This window comes from Pristiophorus japonicus, chromosome 6 (assembly GCF_044704955.1).
Source record: "Pristiophorus japonicus isolate sPriJap1 chromosome 6, sPriJap1.hap1, whole genome shotgun sequence".
NCBI classification, from domain to species: domain Eukaryota; kingdom Metazoa; phylum Chordata; class Chondrichthyes; family Pristiophoridae; genus Pristiophorus; species Pristiophorus japonicus.
In genome coordinates, this window is record NC_091982.1 from 118,805,996 (window position 1) to 118,825,226 (window position 19,231).

Genomic DNA, 19,231 nt, shown 5'->3' on the forward strand with positions numbered 1-19,231 from the left:
AGGTGAGTCTCAGGTCTCCCACCGCAATGCCCTCTAGTGGCACACCTTATCTGACTATACAGTTAGTATACATGGTCTACATACATGGCATCACTTTCCCCCCCCCCCCCCGCCCCACCCCAGCCTTTAATGCAAATTGACTCGTACGGTGACCTGGGCTTTGCTCTTCCTGGTTGACCATTGGAGGGTCACTTCTAGTTTGGGTGAGTTAGTATTGAGATTTGTTGCCAGTGGAGGTCCCCGTGGTTTCTGGTTGTGAGTCCATGACTATTCCATTCTCCCCCCCCCCCCCCCCCCACCCCACACACACACACACACACACACACACACACACACACACACACACACACATCAGGCTAATGGCCCGTTATATGCAAGTTGCATTCAAGTTCATCACATTGGTTTTATATTTACATCTTGGTACATTTGTTGGGTGGATTACAGTTGCGTTTCTTTGTGTGTGATACATTTACATGATCAGTACAGGTATCTCAGTACAGGTACACAAGGACAGTCTAGTTCCAGCATGGTCAGATGAGATCCGGGTTGTCTGGTGGCGGCTCAGTGCCCCATGCCAGTGGGTCTGTGGGCGAGGTGAGCTCATTTTACTCGAGTTGCCGGAGCTCAGGGTTCTTGTCGTTACTCCTAGTGTCGGGCAGGCCCATAGACAGCTGATGTATCTGTGACCTCCCTGTCCTTTTCGTTTGCACAGTGTCGTTGCTGTTCCCTGGGAAGCGGTCTGAGCGAGTGACATTTAGTCTAAGCGACAGTGGGGCTGCCTCGTTTTGTCTAGCAGTTCGCAGGGGACTGCTGACTCGCTTTCCTTGAGGGCACCGTTGTGAGCACTCTCTTGTTTGGGATCCTGGCTGGTCCCAGTCCCGTTTGGGTGACCCTTCGCTCTTGGGCATTGCCGTGATGGCGAGTGGGTTTGTGGGCTGCACCTTTTCCACCCGGGTGACTGTAGCCGACTGCGAGCATAGGTGCAGTTTACTGTTTCTGGCCCGTGGCGGTTCATGCCATCGGGTGCCTGCAATGTTAGACTGATCTGAGGCAGGGTATCGCTACTGGTGCCTCTGCACTCCGTGGATCGTTTACTCTGCAGCTTGTCTACTTCTGTCAGCTTTATGATACGTCGTTCTGGTCTCGGAGACGTAGGCTACAGCATTGGGTAACCTGCTGGACGTGTATACGACCGTTAGGTGTTCGCCCGCTACATTGGCTGATTGCAGTTTGCACCCGACATCGCTCAACAACATTTTGCTCGTTACAGCTGGACTTTTACATTAGTTACCAATTTCAAGCAGTTCATTCAAAAATGGCGGGTTGCTGGCCTCCTTTAAAATGGCTTTACTACTTTTACCCCAATCGTCTTCCTTGCGTGGAACCACATGTCGTTACTCCATTAGCGCTGCACGTCGTGGTTTGGACACCATCTTTTCCCTGTCCGTGATGTCAACTGCCGCGATCTTCTTTCCCAGGGATTCTGCCACTGAAGCTGGGAAGGATCCGATCTTCCTCCCCAGGAGTCCTGCCACTGAAACCGGGAAGGTGCGTTTAGTTTGTCTCAGCCTGATCATCGCCATGCAGCCGTGATGAGCGGTCTGTGCCTCGAGGGCTGCGTGGATCTGCTCTCCGGTGCCTGATCCAACCGAAGGTGGGGGCTTGCTCTGCCTCTGAACATGGAAGACGTCAATTGCTGGAGAGATGAAGTCTTCCCAGTTCCAATGAATCTTCTCCATCCATCTTCTTCCAAGTAGCGTTGGTCCATCACCTGAAACAATCCACAATGGTAAATTGTGCACTACACCATCATGGGATACACTTAATCTGCACTACCAACAACTGACATCAGTTCCTTGGTGTAGGTGCGCAGCTTTGCCTGAACCGGGACCAGCTTGAGTCATTCAGCTTGATCGTTCCATAGCGCCTCAAAGGCTTCCTGGCTCATTACTGACTGACTCACCCCCGTGTCCACTTCCATGAAGACTGGAACGCCATTTATCTCGACTCCCATTATCACTGGAGGACAATCTGTGGTGCAGGTATATACTCCATACACTTTGACCTGGGACTGAGCTGCCTCTCTAGCCATCTCCTCGTAATCCGTGCTGGATTCACAGCCATCGACTGACTCCTCTTCCATGTGGTGAGTCACAGCTCTTTTGCACATTCGTTGGAGGTGTCCCTTTGTGCTGCAGCCTTTGCACACATAGTCTCTGAACTGACACTGATGAGCCCTGTGATTATCTCTGCAACGCCAGCATGGTGCTACTCGACTTACATTTGCACCCCTCGGCGGACTCTGAGTTAAAGGACTCGGAGGACTGTACGCTCTGCCCTGGGCAGATTCACGTTCAACAGTTCTGCCTGTGAAAGATGCCATTCTATTTCCAGTACTTGCCAGGTTTGAGTCCTGAGAGTGAGTGATCATCTGCTTGGAGCTGCAGCTTGAGGTCATGAACGCCTGGCTGATGCTGATGGCCTTCTATAGAGTGACGGTGGTTTCGGCAGACAGTAACCTATGAAGAAGGGCCTCATGACCGATGCCAATTATGAAGACGTTTCCCAACGCATCGGCGAGGGATGCGCCGAATTCACACGGTCCTGCTAGCCTCCTGAGGTCGGCAACGTACTTCGCGATTTCCTGGCCCTCATTGTGGCGGTGTCTATAAAATTGATGCCTGGCCGTGAGTGTTATGTATTGATGTATGTATCAACCTGGTACCTTAAATGTAATATAAGCACACTGGTACACAACAGAGGGCGCTGTGGTGGGAGACCTGAAAGTACCTGCAAGAGGCAGTATAAAAGGCTGACCCACCACACCTGAGAGTCAATAAAGGACGAAGGTCACAGCAGTTAGATCAACACCAGACAGTATGGAGTCAGTGATTTGTGTGCTACATACACCACATTGGTGACAAGGAAGTGGACGAACTCCACACAACCATGGCTACTCTGGGCTCGCTAAAGGATTTTACCGTGGGCAATGATTGGGAGGCCTTTACGGAAAGGCTCGAGTACTATTTCACAGCAAACGACCTGATGGAGGACATGAACGCAGAGAGAGAGAAGCGTAAGGCGCTATTGCTCTCCAGTTGTGGAGATGAGATTTACTGTCTCGTCAGGGATTTGCTGGCACCCGGGAGCGCCAGGGACAAGTCAAACGATGAGCTGACTGAACTCATTCGTGACCAGTTGAAACCAAAGGAGAGCATCCTCACGGCCAGATACAAATTTTACCATCACTGCTGATCTGAGGGCCAGGATGTCACCAAATATGCTGCGGACCTCAGGAGACTCGCGGCGCCGTGTGATTTTGGGGCACACCTTGACGAGGCGTTGCGGGACATTTTCGTTATGGGGATTAGCCAAGAGGGCCTCTTCCACAAGCTGCTAGCCACGGAACCCACCGTCACCCTGACAAAGGCCATCACCATCAGCCGGGCATATATGACCCCGACTTGCAGCACCAAGCAAATGATCCACACAGTCTCGAACCCGGCAGGCACTGTCCACAGGATAGCGCCCACCACGGACAAAACTGCAGAACGTGGCTCTGCCCGGGGCAGAGAGCACGGACCTCGGGGTCCTGGAACTCAGAGTCCGCTGAGGAGCCCAATCAAGCAGTACCATGCTGGCGCTGTGGAGGAAGCCATGGGGCTCACCGGTGCAGGTTTGCAGAGTACACGTGCAATACCTGCCACGTTAAAGGCCACCTTCAGCGTATGTGTAAAAGAAATCTGACTCACCGTGTGGCTGAGGAGATGGGGGATGATCCACTATTCAGCGAGGAGCAGGTAGAAAAAGATGAGGTGCTTGGACTGTATACGTGCACCGACGATTCGCCCCCAGTGATAATGGAAGTAAAAATCAACGGAGTCCCTGTGAGTATGGAAGTGGACACGGGCTCGGGTCCGTCATTGATGAGTCAGAGAACTTTTGAATAGCTGTGGATTAACCCAGCTGCACGACTCAAGCTGGTCCCGGTCACGGCAAAGCTGCGTACCTACACCAGGGAACTGATACCTGTTCTTAGCAGAGCGGAGGTGCAGGTATCCCATGGGGACGAGACGCACGCTTTACCTTTGTGGGTCGTTGCAGGCGATGGGCCGACACTCCTCGGCCGGAGGTGGATGGGGACGGTCCGTGGGAGCTGGGAAGACTTCACCACTCCACAGGCTGCTGCTCCCCGGGGTGCTGCCGTGCCCCAGGTTCCCAGAGAGCAGCGCCGACCGAGCTGGAGCTGCAGCCTCAATCCACCCACAGGCAAGCAGAGCAAGCCTCAGCCGCAGACCTCAAGTCATAGAGATCCTGCAGCCTTAGCCCCCACAGGCAAGCTGGAGGGGAGGGGGGGGGGAGGAGAGCGAGGGATCCAGGATGGTCGGCGGATCGGAGGGGCCCACGCAGAGGGGGAGTCGGGCGGCGGGAGCAGCTGGAGGTTGGCGACCACGACGGCCGCAGAGGAGGCTGCTACGGAGGCCGCAGGGGAGGTGGCAAGTGCGACAGCTGTAGGGGAGGCGGCTACGGTGGCCGCCGGAGAAGCGATGACGACGACGGCTGCAGGAGAGGTGGCAAGTGCGGTGGGAGCGGAGGCTGTGGCGGCGGAGAGCAAGATGGCGGCGGCCTCATGTCCAGGGCATCAAAGATGGCGGCGCCCAAGGAGAAGCCTCGTGGAATCCTAGATGGCGCCTTAAAAAGGAACTGCACCCGGGAGTCTTAAAAGGGCCTTACCACGTGGTGGTCCCCACAAAGTGACTTTTGTAAGGCAAGAGCGAGTCTAAAATGAGCTATGTTAATGTGAGATGACGGATTTATAATAAGAATTAATATTTTAATGCTGAATGGTCACTGTGTTTGTGTAAAATAATGGATATGAAGTACAATTAATGATGAGAGCTAATAAGGAAATCAGGGATCTGTTACCATGTCACTGCACCTCACCCAGAGGAGCTGGGATTTAATAACTATTTAATGTAACTGCTCAGTGTACCCGCAACCCGTTGACGCAACATCTGTACCAGATAACATGTACCATACAAACGCACTGTCTATGCATACCTGCCTTCCGTTGGACAAACAAGGCCGAGATCCCCGGCAACGGCTTTGGGACTGGGGGGGACGTGAGATGTTGTGTATCGATGTGTGTATCATCCTGCGTCCTGGTGGGGGGGAAGTGAGATGTTATGTATTGATGTGTGTATCGTCCTGGTACCTTAAATGTATAATAAGCACAATGGTACACCACAGAGGGTGCTGTGGTGAGAGACCTGAAAGTACCTGCAAGAGGCAGTATAAAAGGCTGACCACCACACCTGAGAGTCACTCTGGAGCTGTTCAATAAAGGACGAAGGTCACAGTAGTTAGATCAACACCAGACCGTGTGGAGTCAGTAATTTGTGTGCTACATACATGTTCTCCTTCGGTTTGAGTTGGTCCCGAATTAGCACTTTCAGCTCGTCGTATGACTTGGTCATTATTTTCTCTGGTGCAAGCAAGTCCCTGACGAGGCCGTAGACCGCGGATGCACAACTGGTCAACAGAATAGCTCTGCGCTTATTTGCCAGCGTGGCCGGATCATCGCCTACCAGGTCGTTTGCTATGAAATATTGGTCGAGCCGCTCCGTAAAGGCTTCCCAATCTTCACCCTCTGAGAATTTTTCTAATGCACCAACGTTAGTCATTTTTGCGTGAAAGTTCGTAATCTCGTCGCCAGTTGTTATGTCTTTAATACTCTTATGAATGATTCCACAAGGTCGAGTATTGTAATTGAGCTGTTGTGACCTTAATCCCATTTATTTTAACTCCAGATTGAAGCACAAGCATGGTGGGCAGCCTTTTATACTGGACTCTGCACACCTATGCAGGTGACCCTAAGGTCTCCCACCGCAGTGCCCTCTGGTGGCACACCTTATGTGACTATACAGTTCGTATACATGGTCTACATACGTGACAGACTGGGTGCTCTTTGCCTTTCCGCCATTGTTCATTGCTTGTAGGTTTATATATAACCTTCAGGGCTGCTGACCGAGGGCCGTGCAGCTCTTTGTCAGCCGGTGTGGACACGATGGGCCGAAATGGCCTCCTTCTGCGTTGTAAATTTCTATGTTTCTATCACGAAAGCCTCTTGTTCCAAGTGTGAATCTCTACTATAGCCTCCTTGTGGCTCTGACATCCTCCACATCATTCCCAATGCTCACCATTTTAACTGCAGCCCAACCGAAGATTTGGTGATTCAGCATTACCATTACAACTTTGTACTCTGCTCCGATTTATAAAATCGAAGGTCCCCGATAGCTACATTTTACCAACTTGTCACGTTTTGAACCTCGGCGCTTCTCCTTTGGAAGTTTTATCATTTTGTACATATTTCCTCCCAAAATGTTTTGCCTTTTAAATCTCACCTGACATCGATCTGTCCAGCCTACTTATCTGGCAACGATCTCCTGAAGTTGTTAATGGACCTGTTCGCGATTAACAACTCTCTCCAGATTTCTGTCCACTGCAAATTTTGGTCTTGAGCCCACTATAATAAAATCCAGATCATTTTCATGAGCAATTGTCCTTACATTGGCCCGTGGAGGACATTGCTGTCTATATCTCTCCAAAAGGTTGTGGGTTCAAGCCCCATTGCATCATTTGAATATGTATCCCAGATTGACACTCCAGTGCAGGACTGAGGGAATGCCGTACTATCGAAGGTGCCATGTTTTAGAAGACTAAGAGGAGATTTGATCGAGGTGTTTAAAATCATGAAGGGTTTAGAGAGAGTATGTTATGTATGTAATAACTCGACAGACTGAATACTGTAAACTAACAGTTACAAACCTGGCTCTGCTTTATTAAGGCCCAAAGTGATTACATTACATGATGGCTTGCCTTTTATACCTGGGCTGCACACATGTGCATACAGTCCAATGACCTCCGACAGGCACGCCACCTGGTGGCTAGTAACCCCAAGCATACATACATGACACAGTAAATAAAGAGAGATTGTTTCCATTGGCTGAAGGGTCGATCACTAGAGGGCACAGATTTAAGGTGATTGGTTCTTTTGCCAGAGGCGACATGAGGAAAATCTTTCAAGCAACGATTGGTTAGGATTTTGACAGCACTGCCTGATAGGATACAGGTTCAATAGTAGCCTTCAAAAGGGAATTGGATAAATATTTGAATGAGAAAAAATTGCAGGGATATGGGGAAAGAGCCGGGGAGTGGGACTATCGGGATTGCTCTTCGATAGAGCCGGCACAGACTCGATAGGCCGAATGGTCTCCCCCTGTGCCATGATTGTATGTTGTATTTGCTGCATGGTATAAGTACTGATCTTATGCTGGTGTGTGGTCATTTATTTACAGTGCATCAGGACCTACAATTCAGACTGGCACCTTGTAAACTACAAATACGAAGGTTATGCAGGGGATTTCAGATCCCTGCCAAGGTAAGGCTTTTACTTCAGTTTGTGGTTCAGCGCTCTCGGGGTGTCCAAACTACAGCCCCGAGCACCAGCAATCTGCCCCTTGGAGTCCTGTTTGTAATTGCTTCTTCTGTACTCTTTACCCTGTTTGAAATCCGTGGGCCTGGAGCTTTAGAAAAGGTGTTTAGTGCAGCTGCCTCACTGGTGGGTCAATAGTAAATAGATCTGCATGGTCTTTTAGTCTCAGCAGCTTGCGATATATATATGTGTGCATGTATGTATGCATGTGTCTGCATGTATATATATACACATACTCATTCTCTCTCTCTCTCGTCCCGCGCTCTGTCTTTTTCTCTCTGCCTTTCTCACACTCGCTCTCGCTCTCGCTCTCTCTTGCTCGCTCTCTCACGCTCGCTCTGCGCTCTCTTGCTCTCGCGCATTTCCGCTCTCCGCTCTCGCGCATTTCCGCTCTCCGCGCTCTTGCTCTTGCGCTCGCTCTCTTGCGCTCGCTCTTTCACGCTCGCTTGCTCGCCCGCTCTCGCACGCGCTCTCTGTTCTCTCGCACGCGCTCTCTGTTCTCTCACACGCGCTCTCGCTGTTCTCTCGCACGCGCTCTCGCTGTTCTCTCGCACGCGCTCTCTCTGTTCTCTCGCACGCGCTCTCTCTGTTCTCTCGCACGCGCTCTCTCTGTTCTCTCGCACGCGCTCTCTCTGTTCTCTCGCACGCGCGCTCTCTCACGCTCGCTCTCTCTCTACCCTGTAACCACGTGAGCAGCAGCGCAGTTCCTCTCCTTAACTGTCGATAACTCCCGGGCGAGCCCCAAATATAAGCAGTTCATAGGGAAGAATTAAATGAACCTTAGGAGATTTTGATGGGGTGTTTAATCATGTAGAGTTTAATATATTTCATCTAACCTTTTGGGGGAAAAAAAAAGCACACGGCAAGGAAAGTTGTGTTCAGAGAAGTAGAGGTGGTGTGAATTAAGGCCTCAGTGTTTCCCGGGTAAATTGACTGCGCACTTTCTCGCCCTTGGATGTCTCATCATTCTCGAATGCGGGCGTCATGGCAACGCCATCATTTATTGTCCATCGCGGTGGGCCTTCTGTCTGAGTCACTGCATCCCCTGTGGTGAAGGTGTTCCCACAATGCAATGCTCTGCCTTTGTGACCTCGGGCAGTGGTTCTCAAACCTTTTTGTTGAAAGACCCCTTTTCACATGGATTAGCAATTACGGGTGCCCCATCTAAAATATAATAATACTTCATATTAATAAACAAAAGTGCTGCATGTAAAGAATATTTTAGTAATGCTTTTAAGAAAATAGGTATTTATTAATGCCAATCACACAGTCTCATCAATCATAAGTGAGAAAGGGATAGACCGAGTAATTGCAGACCAGTCAGCCTAACCTGGGAAAATTATTGGAGAAAATTCTGAGGGACAGGATAAATCTTCATTTAGAAAGACACGGATTAATCATGGACAATTAGCATGGAATTGTTAAGGGAAGATCGTGTCTGACTAACTAAATAGAATTTTTTGAGGAGGTAACCAGGACGGCCGATGAGGGTAGTGCGTATGATGTAGTCTACATGGATTTTAGCAAGGCTTTTGATAAGGTCCCACATGGCAGACTGTTCACAAAAGTAAAAGCTCATGGGATCCAGGGCAAAGTGGCGAGTTGGATCAAAAATTGGCTCGGAGACCGGAAGCAAAGGGTAATGGTTGATGGGTGTTTTTGTGACTGGAAGGCTGTATCCAGTGGGGTTCCGCAGGGCTCAGTGCTGGGTCCCTTGCTTTTTGAGGTATACATCAATGATTTAGACTTGAATGTTGGGAGTATGATTAAGAAGTTTGCAGATGATACTAAAATAGGCTGTGTGGTTGATAGTGAAGAAGAAAGCTGCGGACTGCAGGAAGATATCATATACTGGTCAGGTGGGCAGAACAGTGGCAAATGGAATTCAATCCAGAGAAGTGTGAAGTAATGCATTTGGGGAGGGCTAACAAGGAAAGGGAATACACATAAATGATAGGACACTGAAGTGTAGAGGAACAAAAGGACCTTGGCTTGCTTGTTCACAGATCCCTGAAGATAGCAGGCCAGGTGGATAAGGTGGTTAAGAAGGCATATGGAATACTTGCCTTTATTAGTCGAGGCACAGAGTACAAGAGCAGGGAGGTAATGCTTGAGCTGTATAAAACACCAATTAGGCCACAGCTAGAGTACTACGTGCAGTTCTGGTCACCACGTTACAGGAAGGATGTGGAGAGGGTACAGAGGAGATTTACGAGGATGTTGCCTGGGCTGGAGAATTTTAACTATGAGGAAAGATTGGATAGGCTGGGGTTGTTTTCTTTGGAACAGAGGAGGCTGACGGGAGACCTTATTGAGGTATATAAAATTATGAGGGACCTGGATATAGTTGATAGAAAGGGCCTATTTCCCTTAGCCGAGGGGTCAGCAACCAGGGGCATAGATTTAAAGTAATTGGTAGGAGGTTTAGAGGGGATTTGAGGGGAAATGTCTTCACCCAGAGGGTGGTGGGGGTCTGGAACTCACTGCCTGAAAGGGTGGTAGAGGCAGAAACCCTCACCATCTTTAAAAAGTACTTGGATGTGCACTTGAAGTGCCGTAACCTACAGGGCTACAAGAGCTGGAAAGTGGGATTAGGCTGGATAGCTCTTTGTCGGCTGGCGTGGACACGATGGGCCAAAATGGCCTCCTTCTGTGATGTAAACTTCTATATTCTATGACAAGAGAAACTCTTAAATATCATGGGATTTGGTATAGAAATCATGAATTGCTATTTTTTCCCAAACATAAACCAATACAGATTGACAGTTGGTTTATAAACCTCAATTAGTGTGTCTCCCAGCCACACTCAGCCCCGCCTTTCCCTGCACCGCCCTTCCCCAGCCTCGCTCTCTCCAGCCCCGCCCCTCCCAGCAGCAGTTGCCAAGCAATAGAAAGCTTGGCGCGCGAGTGTGGTGACGGTTGAAAATGAGAAGGTGCTTGTAGGAGTCACTTGTTTACTGACGTACTGCCAACTGTGTTTATTCTTCGGACCTCTTGGAACTGGTTGAGGTGTATAAAATTATATCCTTTTAGCAGAGAGGTCAACAAACAGGGGGCACACAAACACTGATCTGGAGAACCCCATCCCCAGCAAGTATCGGACCAGTTGATCAGCTCAATTGCAGTCAGTTTAATCACATTGAAGTGAAAGATGCTCGGGTCCTGGGACCTGACCTGGTGGGTGGACACTGCACTTGGAGATTATGGAGCTGCTGACTATAATAAGTTTCTGTGTTCTTCAACAAACTTTTCTCAGCATTTCTGTTTTCTTCAATGAACTTTACTCAGCATTCTCAGCTTGCCTGACAGAAAAATAACCATTTTGAAGTGCATGTATTTGTAACCCTTCACCCACGGCACTGCTCAGCCTGGTGTGGGTGATGTCCTGTTATTTTGAACCGGAGTGGTCCACTGTGTATTATTCTGCTGCTGAGGTGGAGCTGCCTATAACGTGGTCTATCCCTTTAAGGCCGTAGGATCTGGGGTTGATTGCTGACTAGTCTCACCTCGTCTCCCCCTGAGGTCAGTCAGCGGGAGACTGCTCTTCTGGTGATTGGCAGCAACAAGAAATGTTGGGCTTTGCTGATGCTTCTGCTTTGGGAGGTTTGCTCTGTATCCGTAACAACGGGTGACATGCAGTCAAAATGAAAGGCAAGAGATCAGCTGGTCCATCAATCGTGCCTCACACTCTGGATGGCCGGAGCATCATGACTAGACACGTTATCTTCCCCCACCACCCCCCTCCTCACTCCCATCCACTGAGGCATGTAAACTCTTGGAAGAGGCAAAGTAAAAAACCTGGGCCAGTAAGGGGAAAAATACTTTGGAAATGTCCTCGCCGACCCCCTCAGACGATCGAAACCAGTCCAGGAGATCACATGGTGCAAGAGTTATCTATACAGACACTTACCTTCGATATGATGCAGCCTCTGTCTTATAACCCCATTCAAGACACGCAGAGAGTCAGAACCCACATCACCAGCCGGAGCCTCCCTACTCTCCAGGGAAAGGCGAACCACCTAATGTCCAGTCTACTCCTACTCTGAGAGTTTAAAGGCGTGCCCCCTGGTCCCCTCCAATTGGTCAAATTTTACATTCAATACAAAGAGACATTAACAGAGGTAAGGAGGGGAATGGTGCCTCACAACAGGATTTACCTCCCCAATGTAATCTTGTTGTGTTTTTTAAATGTTTGCTTATGTCTAAAGCAAGTATGCTGCATTTTGATTATTGTTTCTTTTAGCAAAGTGCATCAGCCAGAAAAGCTGCCTGTACAGCTGTTTGAAGTTGATGAAGATGTTGATGAGGTAGGTGGCCTACTTTTCTGTGATAATGTATGAGTCCATGTCATTGAGAGAGGAGGTGATGTAAGGACACAGCGGAGGTGATCTTGCATAACCTGAGCAGTTACGAAGCCAGTGCATCCTAAGATCCTGTTACTTCCCCATGATGTGAGAACGACTTGTAAACGTACTTACAAGCTGTCTGGAATGGGCCTGAGCTGAGTGGAGCCTGGAGCAGCCCATGGCTGGGGAACAGGCCTGGAGTGGGGGATATTGGGGAGCACAGCTTGGTGGGGAGCACCAGACACACACAGTCAGGGCTTCAGAGCATTGGGGCCAAGAGATAACACGGGCACATAGAATGGTGGGAAGGAATCAGACGCAGGACTGGCTAGTCGATTGGAGAGAAGTGGAAGGACATTGGGCATCAGGAGCTTCGAGGGAAGGAGGTGGATCTTTCCACCTGACCTTTTTTCCCTTTTATTTTCGCTCTCCTTCCTCAGAGTCTCCTTACTGCACCCCATTCATGGCCAATGCTGTGGACATGTTCAACTAAAACCACTTGCCTGTGGCCAAATCACTGTGTGTGTGTGTGTGTGTGTGTGTGTGTGTGTGTGTGTGTGTGTGTGTTGACTTTAACCTGATTAATGCCGCCTCCCCGACAACTTCCTTGTCGCGATTTCTTGCTTCCCCCAGCAGTTTCACCAAGGACAGGCGTTCGACCTTTAAAAGACCATGTCTGTGAACCTGCAAGGTCGAGACTGGGGGTAAAGCACCTCTTGGTCACTTTGTTATGCTGAAGTCTGCAATTCTATTCATCCCCGCTCCCTCCCCAAACAAAGTAAGCCTTGTATTTAATAATCATCTCACGAGAATGAGAGGTGATCTAATTGAAACATACAAAATGCTTACATGGCGTGACAGGGTAGATGTAAGGAGGATGTTTCCTCTGGGCTGGGGGCTCTAGAACCAGGGGTCACAGTCTCAGAATAAGGGGTCGGCCATTTCGGACTGAGATGAGGAGAAACTTCTTTGTTCTCTATCCCAGAGGGCTGTGGAGGCTCAGTCTTCGAAGGAGAGGGGGCGAGAGTGAGAATGCCTTTCTATCTTAAGTTATTCAGTAATAGTAAATATTGCACTGCAAAATCACTGTACACCTCCGAGGTGCTGCTTTAGCTGACAGTTCCCGATTTCTACAATGGTGCACGCGCCCATTCCCACCCACTTACCGTCGTCTAAAACCACCTTTTCCAGGACGGTATGCAGCTCCGGTGGTATGTCGGCGGTATGCCATGAAAATCAGACATTTTGGGCGGTCTGTGGGTGGTCCTGCATGGCGGACAGTGTGCATACCGCTCGGCGGTAAGTCAATGATCAATATTCTGGTGAGCAGTATGTCGGTATATTTTGGGCGGTATGCCGGCGGTAAGGGGGTGGTATGTCGACCAATTTCGGCCCCTAGCTCTTTGATTATTCTTCATGCTTTTCTTCCAGGACGTTGCTTCGATTTGCTCGCAGAAAGAAGGGAATATCAAGGAAGGGTGGCTGTACAAAGCCAACATGAACAGCACCATTAGTGTTACAATGAGGGTAAGATGGTGTCAGCGGTGTGACATACCAGAAGTGGTGTCGGTCGGAAATTGTTTCAATCTCTCCACGGGGCTGATGTGTAGCAGGATCAACTCCTGACTAAGCTGAGGGGGGAAATAAAATGTAGTTTCTGTTTTCATCTTGGTGCTGTAGAGTAGATTCTGCCAGTGGACTCCAGTATTTTATGTAGTGCGAGTGACTAACTTCGCTGCCACATCAGGAATGGAATTGTTTATGTCCAAATGCCTTTCAAAAACAGCAGCCACAACATCATGCAACAGTGAGAGTTGAGCTGGTTCAAAATCGGAAATGACAATCTAGAGTGAGCGAGTATTTAATGGGAGGGAGTGGGCTAAGATTGAGTGTGCCAATTATTGTCCAGTTAAGCATTGAAAAGACTTTAGCCGTTGAAAAATGAGCAGCTTTTCTTTCATCCAAGATGTGTAACAGTGGGCATGTGTGACCTTCTGGTACTGACTAGGCCTATAGAAGTCTATAATGATAGGACATTTATTCATTCCTAAATTACTCTCATTGTCACTGCTCCCACTGGAGTCCCAGAGACTTGCGGGGAACAAACTGACGCGAGCAGTTGATGTTTATAAACACTGCGACTGTTCAGTGAAGTTAGATCATTTGCTTTTCTTACGGATGGTAGAAAATGTTGGGGCTTGTACACGATTAAAAATGGAAACTCGAAATGCATGAAGGGCAACTTATAGGGGCGGGACATTGGGTCTTCGGCACTCCGTTTTCTGCCCGGAAGCGGTGGCAATGGTGGGGGTGAGGTGTTCTGGGAGGGCGGTCAGCCTCCAGCGCCCCGCGGCGATCCTCGGGTCGGGTTTCGCGGTGGCGCAAAACAGCACCGCCCGGAAGAGCTACGCCCGGTGTGCAACGCTCCCGGGTTGTGACACCGGCGTGAGGTTTAACCTCAGCCCGACCCGTCCGCCCCGCAGTGTACCTGCACTGACCGCCTGGGAAATCGGGCGGTCCAACGATACCGACAGCGGAGAAGTGAGTAACGGACTATTAAGGCAAGTTCGATTTTTTTTTTTTGCGATTTGTGTTGTGGTAGCATTGGGAAATGTTTTGGGAATGTTTCTGTGGCTTTTCATTATAGGTTTCTTCTCCCCCCCCCCCACCCCCACCCCCACCCGCGCCACCCCAGGCGTCTCTGGGAGCGCTCCCGGCCCGGCTCTTTAGCTCGGGAGTTTCCCAGGCTAACGCCCCACGAGAGGTGTACAACGCCTCCCTTAGCACTGCGCCCCCTGACTCAGAGCCCAGCCGCCCAATGTTACTGACTGAGGCGCAAACTGTTCCCAGGCGCTAACTTTCCTGCCCCGCCGCCATTACCGCCCTGAAATCATCAAAGCCGAAAATCCAGCCCCTCGAGTGCTCCTTGTTTATGGGATGTTGTCACCAAGCACCAACATCAAGGAGTGCGATCGGGGATAGACGAGCAAGAGGGATAAGGGAAAGCAGAGGGTTAGGGTGGAAGGCTGAAGACACGGCCCATGAATAGGGCTTTTGTGACGCTGGCGGGAGGGACGGAGGTCGCAAAGCACAACGATGCGGGGGAGGGATTTGCGGAGTGCAGGGCCGAGCGACTGAAAGAGCATCCAGCAATGATGGAGTGGATGACGAGGAGTAACCTGATGATAAAAGATGCAGGTGCGGCTGACACACACACACACACACACACAAGGCTGGCAGAGATCGGCAGGGTCGGTGGTGCGAGGCCATGGCGAATCCTGAAGGCAGGAGGATAACTTTGAAGCCAAAAGATTAAATACTTGAGATGTTTCTTTAGTTGTGTGTTTTTTTAAGAAGTCCAGGAAAATCTCTTGTGACATTGCCATGAATTTTATTTTTATGCATTCCTGGGAAGTAGGCGTCGCTGGCAAGGCCAGTATTTATTGCCCATCCGCAACTTCAAAGGGAGTTAAGAGTGAACCACATTGATGTGGGACTGGAGTCATGTGGAGGCCCAGAGTGGGTAAGGACGGCAGGTCTTCTTCCCCAAAGGACACGAGTCAATCAGTTGAGTCTTTACAACAATCCGGCTGCTTCATGGTCACTTTTACTGATAACAGTTTGTATTTCCAGGTTTTGTTCAAACTGAAACTCAGGATTACTTGTCCAGTAACATAACCACTACATTACTGTACACTATCCTACTAAAATACCAACTGTAACGTGAGTTTAAGATGAATTTTTGGCCAGCTTTGCCGAGGCTGTTGGGCTGGGTTTTCAACTCGTTGCCCAGCTGTTTGAACTCGGCAGATCAGCTGCCTCCGGAAACTGCCCAACTTTCCTTTCCGCTGAAATTAATGGCAGTGAAAATCACGCGGTTTCTATAACAGGTGACTAATCCACAGCAACACTCACGAAGCTCAACCCCATCCACCACCTTCAACATTCACTTCCTCCACCACCGGCGCACCATGGCTGCAGTGTGTACCATCTACAAGATGCACTGCAGCAACTCACCAAGGCTTCTTCGGCAGCACCTCCCAAACCCACAACCTCTACCACCTAGGAGGACAAGGGCAGCAGGCGCATGGGGACACCACCACCTCCACATTCCCCTCCAAGTCACACACCATCCTGACTTGGAAATATATCACCATTCATTCATCATCGCTGGGTCAAAATCCTGGAACTCCCTCCCTAACATCACTGTTGGAGTACCTTCATTACATGGACTGCAGCGGTTTAAGAAGACGGCTCACCACCATCTTCTCAAGGGCAATTAGGAATGGGCAATAAATGCCGGCCTTGCCAGTGACGCCCACAACCTGTAAATGAATAAAAAAGACAGTTCTACACACGGGCAGCAATTTGAAAATTAACAAAATTAGAATAATAGATAAATAAGTCGAACTTAAAAGTTTTTAAAAAATGCATATATAATAAGTTGCTAGATTATTGAACGCAAGGGGGCATTTTAACTTTTCTATAATCTTTCATGCAAGTTTTACATTTGGCCTTGTAAAACTTGTTTTTCTAAGTAATCTGTCTGTTTCTAGGTGCAGTAAAATGCTAGGCTTCCCTTATGTTGGGTACCCCAATGTCCCTTACGTCCCTTTTCCTATATGTCCTTATTGGGACACCATCACACAACACCTCAATACCGCAACACAACACTCCAAGATTGAACCTTGCCAAGGCCCAATATAACCTGAACATCACCTCGTTAGACATTTGAGTCACACCTTTAGATACACATCTCAAGAACACTTGCATCCCCTCACTCATTCATTGTTCCGACTCTCATTGCGCTATGCCGTGGGAGATCTGCTAGATATATATATAAATATTACTCTTTCCATAGCCACTATAGTGATGCTTCCTTGTGACAGGGAAGGCCTTGCACCCTTGCTGTGCTACTTGAAGAGTTGAATATATATTTGAAAAATCCACCCTTGACATTAGCCCTTTCCTGTCTATTGAAAACAGACTGTCACGTCAGGGCAGAGTTAACTACAAATATTGACCAACTCTTGGAGACTGACCTGGCCTTGTGTCCATGTCAACTGGCCAATAGAAATGGTACTGTCAGTGCAGGAAATGTTGCAGTCTTCTAAACTGGTTACAGTAACAGAAAATGACGTGCCAGTAAATTGACACATACAAGAAAAGGAAGACAAACGCAAACCTCCACTCCCGGCTCCTGGAATTCCATCGTCCAGTCCAGTCGCCTGTGGTGTCTGGCAAACCCATTGTGTAACTCTCTGTGTTACAGCAGCATTCAGAACTGTCTGGTTCACAGCGCGGGGAGGGGGGAGGGGGAAGAGCAGGAAGGTGACTGACTGACAGAACAAACTTTCAATTTTTATCTGAATGTTCGTCATCTTTGTAAATAGGGAACATGCACATGATGCCATTGGAAAGTGACTGAGGACTGCGATGCAATTAATTAGAATATTTACACAGTTGTAGAGGATTATTATTGTGGGGCTGAAAAGTGCATTGATTTAGATGCATGCTTCACTTCAAGAAAATATTTCACTTCAGTTTAGCTCCAACTGTTGTATCTCAACCATGAAGACCCAATCTAGTCTGGGGCCTGTTGTCCCACAAGTGCTAAACCCAGCCATGGGGCAGGTTTATAAATGAAATAGTATAAGTATTGTAGTTAGTGGGGCATTTAACATAATATTTTTTTTCCAGGTATTTAAGAGGAGATTCTGTTACCTGACTCAACTTTCTGATGGCTCGTACATACTTTATTTTTGTAAAGATGAGAAGGTGTGTAAGGAGTCCAAAGGATCTATTTTCTTGGATTCTTGCATCGATGTTGTCCAGGTATGGAGTTTTAGATATGCCGGTTAGTAGTTTCATTGAATCATAGAAATTGACAGCACGGATAGTTGCTTATGACCCAACAAGGGTTACAGCTCTCTGTGAGAATGTAGTTCGAAACATTAGGAACAGGAGGAGGCCATTCCGTCCCTCGAGCCTGCTCCACCATTCAGTTAGATCATGGGTGATCTGTACCTCAGCATCATTTATTCACCTTTGCCCTCTATCCCTTGATACCTTTACCCAACAAAAAATTATCAAGCTCAGTATTGAAAGCCCCAATTGACCAGCATTCACTCCCCTTTTGGTGGGGGGGGTTCCAGATTTGCACTACTCTTGGTGTGAAACAATACTCCTGAACGGCCTAGCTCTAATGTTAAGATGATACCCTCTTGTTGGTTCCCCCACCAGAGGAAATGGTTTTTCCCTATCTACCCTATTAAATCCATTTAACATTTTAAATACCTCGATCAGATCATCCCTCAACTTTCTATATTCAAGGGAATACATGCCAAGTGTATGTAATCTGTCCTTATAATTGAACCCTCTAAGCCCTGGTACCATTCTGGTGAACCTGCGCTGCGCCCACCATCCTTCCTGAGGTCCGGTGCCCAAACCTGGAATCAGTGCTCCAGATGGGCTCTATGGCTCAGAGACATGGACCATGTACAATAGACCCCTCAAGTCGCTGGAGAAATACCACCTGTGATGTCTCCGCAAGATCCTGCAAATCCGCTGGAAGGACAGGCGCACCAACATTAGCGCCCTCGACCAGGCCAACATCCCCAGCATCGAAGCACTGACCACACTTGATCAGCTCCGCTGGGCAGGCCACATTGTCCGTATGTCAGACACGATACTCCCAAAGCAAGCGTTCTACTCGGAACTCCTTCACGGCAAACGAGCCAAAGGTGGGCAGAGGAAACGTTACAAGGACACCCTCAAAGCCTCCCTGATAAAGTGCAACATCCCCACCGACACCTGGGAGTCCCTGGCCAAAGACCACCCTAAGTGGAGGAAGTGCATCCGGGAGGGCGCTGAGCACCTCTAGTCTCATCGCCGAGAGCATGCAGAAATCAAGCGCAGGCAGCGGAAAGAGCGTGTGGCAAACCTGTCCCACCCACCCCTTTCCTCAACGACTGTCTGTCCCACCTGTGACTGGGACTGTGGTTCTCGTATTGGACTGTTCAGCCACCTAAGGACTCATTTTTAGAGTGGAAGCACATCGTCCTCGATTCCGAGGGACTGCCTATGAATGAATGAATGAGTAAAAACAGTTAGCTGTTCCAAGTCTGTTACAAGCTGGTTTTAAAATGAAAGGTGATGAACAATTGGCCACAGAGGGAGCGTGGGACTTTCCAAACCTATTTTTAAATCAACAAAAAACCATTCATTTTAGTAATAAAACACGAGTTTCCATACAATGAAAACTGGAGAATCTCCAGGCTGGTGCATCTCACATAGAATGACATTGAATTTACAGTGCCGGAAACAGATCCTTCGGCCCAACAGTTCTATGCTGGTGTGTATGGTCCACATAAGCCTCCAGCCATCAATG

At 48.8% G+C, this 19,231-nt stretch overlaps 1 protein-coding gene across 2 annotated transcripts in view; it reads left to right on the forward strand.

Annotated features, from left to right (window-relative positions):
* The window catches only part of LOC139265766 (dedicator of cytokinesis protein 11-like), a 304,412-nt gene that overhangs the window by 73,798 nt on the left and 211,383 nt on the right, over positions 1-19,231 (forward strand). For both annotated transcript variants that reach the window (XM_070883138.1, XM_070883139.1), the window contains exons 4-7: positions 7,359-7,441; positions 11,739-11,802; positions 13,273-13,368; positions 17,542-17,676. In XM_070883138.1, coding sequence (XP_070739239.1) covers positions 7,359-7,441; positions 11,739-11,802; positions 13,273-13,368; positions 17,542-17,676 — 378 coding nt within the window. The remainder of the gene's footprint in view (positions 1-7,358; positions 7,442-11,738; positions 11,803-13,272; positions 13,369-17,541; positions 17,677-19,231) is intronic.